We start from the raw sequence: 5,313 nt of genomic DNA on the forward strand, positions 1-5,313 counted from the left end.
TATATATATATATATATATATATATATATATATATATAAATATATATATATATATATATATAATGATATCATACATACACCTTTCCTCTAACCGAATGTTACATTTTCTTGCAAATCTTGATATTAATTGATATATACAATAGCATTTTTGTGGTGTAAACACTGATACAATGCAGCAAGATTTTTGTGCACGAATATATGAATGAAATGGAGGCTTAATTACAGGTTCAAAACCAAGCTAGTAGCTATGGTGAATCAATACTACTAGTTGATGTAATAATTAAACTGAAAAGACTTACAAACACACTACTTTGTTTTATTTTTTATTTATTATGGATTGTTTTGAAGGCTGCTATTTTTGTCATTATGTACCTTCTTTCTTTTAGCTATGAAAATCTACATGCATGCATGTATGGAATGTAGTGATTTTCCTCCCTTTCAATTTTAAATTTAGACTTCGTATTCAAGCTTTAAAAATGAAGTATTTACTGATGGACTTGTAAATTATTAGCAGGGAAAAGCATCGCGAATTGTTTCAATTGTTGTGGAGGTAAAGATGTTGCGGAGACTGAAATGGCTGTGGTGAATAATCCAGGTAACTTGGTTCATATTAACAAGTAGTTGCAACTCACAACTCTAATGCAATCATACACTTTTCCTTTAATTGGATGGATTCAGTAGTACAAGGTTTTGGGTATGTTTGGATATGCCTTGGAAACATGTAAAATAATGTTTCATTTTCTAAATCTAAATATGGTTTGCTGTTTGTGCTACTCTCTCCCATCTCCCAATAAATATATGAGGTGTTGTAGGTATATTAAAAAATATAATAATTAGAGGGGAAAAAAAAGTTATTTTTATCAAACTATTTAATTGTCGGTGGATTTTTCACTATTATGAACGCAAAATACAATAATGTCTTGAAAGTTATGTATTTACTAATTATTGAATACTAGATAATTTTTTTTTTATTAAAGTGAGATGGAGGCCGTAAAAAATTTAAAGTAAAATTTATTTTGTATCAATATAGTTTTGTTGTGACCCAAATGTTCATTTTGATTTGAAAGAAGAGACATTTGATCTGTTTTTTTGCTCCCTCATCATTCAATATTTTATTTTGTGAATACCTCCACAGTGTTGACTAAAAATCAATTATGTAAAGTCAAGCTCATCTAAAATCAATTAACAAACTCTAATCCAAATACACCTACATTAATTTTTAGATGCTATCTTATGATACTTTAATTTGTTTGATATTATATTTCATGGAACTGAATTGGATGTGGTAAATTATATTGTGCAGTAAATGATGCTCCTGGAACCTCGAGGCAGGGTGCTCAAACTGTCATTATTCGGCCCATTCAAGCTCCTCAAATACCGGTGGGCGAACTCGAAGATATAACAGGTAACTTTGGTCCAAGTTCTCTGATCGCAGAGGGACATCATGGAATGATACATTTTGGTGTTCTTAGCACTGGGGAGTCCGCAGCAATCAAGAAATTATATCCTACTAATCAGACTCGGGAGGAATTTTTGGCCCAGGCATGCATCGACTTAGGCTTACTGTCTAATCAAGGTTGTTCAAATCCATAAAACACTTCGTTTTTGAATTTTCAGGTTTCAATGGTTTCAAATGTGAAGCATCCCAATTTTCTTCAGCTGCTTGGTTATTTTGTTGATGAAAGGTCCCGAATTCTTGCTTATGAGTTTGCACCTAATGGATCTCTTCATGACATTTTACATGGTATGTGGTTTTGCTGTAGAAAACTATTGACATCTAAACGCTTTGTCAAATACTTATTCTATATTAGAGGAACTAAGAACATTAACATAAGTTTTATTTTTAGTGCCATGACAAGTAATAGTTCCACTAGAAAGTTATACTTTTTTATTCATGTTTCTATTACTGTCATTTACATGTAGGCAAAAAAGGTGTTAGAGGAGCACAGCCTGGTCCTGTTCTGACATGGGAACAAAGAATTAAAATTGCTTTCGAGGCTGCAAAAGGGCTTGAGCACTTGCATAAGAAGGCCGATCCCAATATTATCCACCGGAACATTACGTCATGCAATATACTAATCTTTGATGACTACGAGGCTAAAATTGCAGATATTGATTTGTCAAATCAGGATCCTAGCACGGTAGCACGTCTTAATTCCAGCACGCTCCTTGGAGACAAAATTGGTTATTTTGCGCCAGAGTAAGATTATACATATATATTATTAAGTGAGATTTTAACACGGAGGATGCTACAATCCAATTTTATGGATGCAGATATACAATGTCTGGAATAATGAATACCAGGTGCGACGTATACAGCTTTGGTGTTGTCCTTTTGGAACTTTTGACTGGAAAGAGGGCTGTTGATTCCACACTACCACGTGGCCAGCAGAACCTGGTTTCTTGGGTAAAGAAAATCTTATTCTTGTGTTGTAAACAAATTTATAAGGTAGGCTAGCTAGCTGATCACAGTAACGGGTGTATTTCAGGCTTCACCAAACCTAGGTCATGACAGAGTCGTACTTGTGGTAGATGAAAGATTAGAAAATGATTACCGGCCCAATGGTGTTGCTAAGGTGCTCACTTAATTTGTTTCAGTTAATTTTTTTTGTTGGTTATGCCATTTCCCGTGCCGATGTGTTCTGAATTATTCATGTAATTGTGTAATTGCTTTGAAACATCAAATGAAGTTATAACTTTGTTGTATCATTTCCATTAGGGAGAAATTTGCTTCAAGGCCAATTCTATAATTTTGTTGCATCTATAACTTAGTTGTACTATTTACATAATTAAAGGCCAACTCTAATGTATAACAGTATGATATATGATTTATTACAGTTGGCCGCTATTGCTGCACTATGTGTACAATTCGATGCTACTATCAGACCAAGCATGACCATTATAATGAACAGTCTCGAGCGTTTGTTGAGGAGAAGTCGTAGACCTGCTGCTCAAACACCATAGTCACACTAATCCCTGTCTATATGATCTCTTTCTATCAGTATATTAGAAAGTAACTGCGTGAGAAACTGATGGCAAATTGCTCAAACATGGTTATATGTCTCATTGTTCATATTGCATTCATTTTGTTTATAAATATAATAATCCACGAGGTTCTTTGATGAGATTACTGGCTTCTTTTTCATTCTTTTTATTGTTAGTCGTTTGTTCTATTCTTTTCAGAGAAACTAGAAGAAAAAAAAAAGAAAGAGAGAGAGAGAGAGAGAGAGAGAGAACGAATGTGCTAACTCAAAATAGATCCATTTAACGATTACTCAAATAAATCCTAGTAAATGTGCTACCCAAAATACTCTCTCCAAACAAAATCTAAAAAACAGTACATCCACAATTACAAACAAACCATTTAGTGGATCTCTCCATTTAATTGTATCAAAATATGAATGTTAACTCCATTTATTTTTAATATAATTACTAAAATAGATGTTGCCCTCACCATCTTTTTTCTATTTTTAATTTTTGTATTATATATTTCTTTTAATCTTTACACACTCCACATTTCTTCTCATCATTAGAAAATCAAACATTTTTTAGATTAAAATATTATAAATTATTTTCACCCACCTCATTATAAAAATTTATAATATTATAAATTATTACTTTTTTTTTATTTCCAAAACCAATTAAATTTGGGATTTTATTCTATATTTTTGTTTTATAAAAAATGTTATACTTATCTTCTTGTCTCAATAAACAATACTTTTGGATCTGTCATTGAAAATATTAATAAGTGTTTCAATGACACTTGTTAAACAACTAGAAATAATAATTTAATAATGAAAATGCATTGTAAGTTGTGTTTTAAAATTTTTAAAAACTGAAAGTTTATTATTTTCAATGCAAAATTTTTAATTTTGATTTTCTTAACAAGTGCTTTAAAACACTTGTAAATGTCACTAGGACACTTGTTATTTAGATTAAAATTGTGGTACTTGAGTCCTACTTTAGTGAGTTAATTATGGTCATCTCTTTTAAAATAAAAATAAATAAAAATTGTTGCAATTGATGTTTTACAATGAGTTCTACTTTTCTATGACATTTAGAAAAAATTAAACTTTTCTATGAACCTCTGCAATGCATATTTTCATAACACATCAAACATATTTTAAAAGATTGATACAATATGTTGGATCCTTATATATAATCATCAGATACTCACGACCTTTAAGAATACTTGCCAATAACTCCACATTTCAAGGTCACATTTTTAAGTATAAACTTCTCTTTCATAATGCATGTTTTCCAAGTCCTTAAAATTCTCTCCACGATGAACTCCTAGATCAAAATAATAATGTATTGGAGAAAAATATCCCTATAACTTTTAAAATAGTAGACGAGTCTGCAACTTGAACTTAACCAATAAATATTATAGCAAAACAATAACAATACCATTGTACAAAACATAAATGTTACAATGCAAATTTTGATACTTAAATCAAAAGAAACAATGTAAATGAAATCAAAAAAAGATAATGAAAGAATAACACCAACTTATATGTGTTCAATCTCAATTTATTTGAGACTTACATCACAGGCAAAGGGAGCAAAGCAAATCACCATGAGCATAAAGTTTACAAAATTAAGACGTTTACACTTGAAATGTTTTTCTACCTTTATATTAATCACCGTTGGAAAGACATCAACACAAGTTTTTCACTGATACTCTCTCAATCTTCTCACAACCTTGATATCTCATTTTTTCTTATTTTTTTTATGAATCTTCATTTCTCCACACTCACATGAGATTTCATAGACCTCACTTTTCATACACTAAAACAAATGCAAGTACAACTATATGTATCATTCTAGAACAAGTTAACTTAACTAAATGTAATAAACTTATCGTAATCAAATTGATCAAATACAATTATAATAAACTGATCAAAAAAATAACCAACGCTAATTGTTATGATTGAGGAACAACTCCAAAATAATAATCATACTTATGATCAATATATACATGTTCTTTTTTCTAACCAAAACACACATAAAAGCCCTGAAAAGAAAAAAGAAAAAAAAATTACATACCATTAGTTTTCTCTAGATATGGTCACAATATTGAAATTGCCCTTCACCGCCAACATATATGGTATTAGAGAGCCAAGACTTAGACTCCAATGAAACCCTTTTGTTGTTGTTGTTTTTCTTTTTGGCTGAATTCTGCAACTTGTTTCTATTTCTATTTAAAGATCCATCGTCATTGTGAGATACGAGTTAACTTCTTATATCAAATGAATTAATTTTAATTGATTCTGCTTATATATATATATATATATATATATATATATATATATA

At 30.4% G+C, this 5,313-nt stretch overlaps 1 protein-coding gene across 2 annotated transcripts in view; it reads left to right on the forward strand.

Annotated features, from left to right (window-relative positions):
* The window catches only part of LOC101512393 (pto-interacting protein 1-like), a 4,166-nt gene extending 1,045 nt beyond the window's left edge, over positions 1-3,121 (forward strand). Inside the window, exons 3-9 of one of the 2 annotated variants that reach the window (XM_073365909.1) lie at positions 512-595; positions 1,304-1,542; positions 1,618-1,744; positions 1,924-2,200; positions 2,275-2,407; positions 2,490-2,576; positions 2,839-3,121. In XM_073365909.1, the coding sequence (XP_073222010.1) occupies positions 512-595; positions 1,304-1,542; positions 1,618-1,744; positions 1,924-2,200; positions 2,275-2,407; positions 2,490-2,576; positions 2,839-2,964 (1,073 nt within the window). In that variant the 3' untranslated portion in view covers positions 2,965-3,121. The remainder of the gene's footprint in view (positions 1-511; positions 596-1,303; positions 1,543-1,617; positions 1,745-1,923; positions 2,201-2,274; positions 2,408-2,489; positions 2,577-2,838) is intronic. The other variant, XM_004494406.4, reaches the window with a different exon arrangement.
* Positions 3,122-5,313: the final 2,192 nt, after the last annotated feature.

Source organism: Cicer arietinum, chromosome 3 (assembly GCF_000331145.2).
Source record: "Cicer arietinum cultivar CDC Frontier isolate Library 1 chromosome 3, Cicar.CDCFrontier_v2.0, whole genome shotgun sequence".
Taxonomy (NCBI): domain Eukaryota; kingdom Viridiplantae; phylum Streptophyta; class Magnoliopsida; order Fabales; family Fabaceae; genus Cicer; species Cicer arietinum.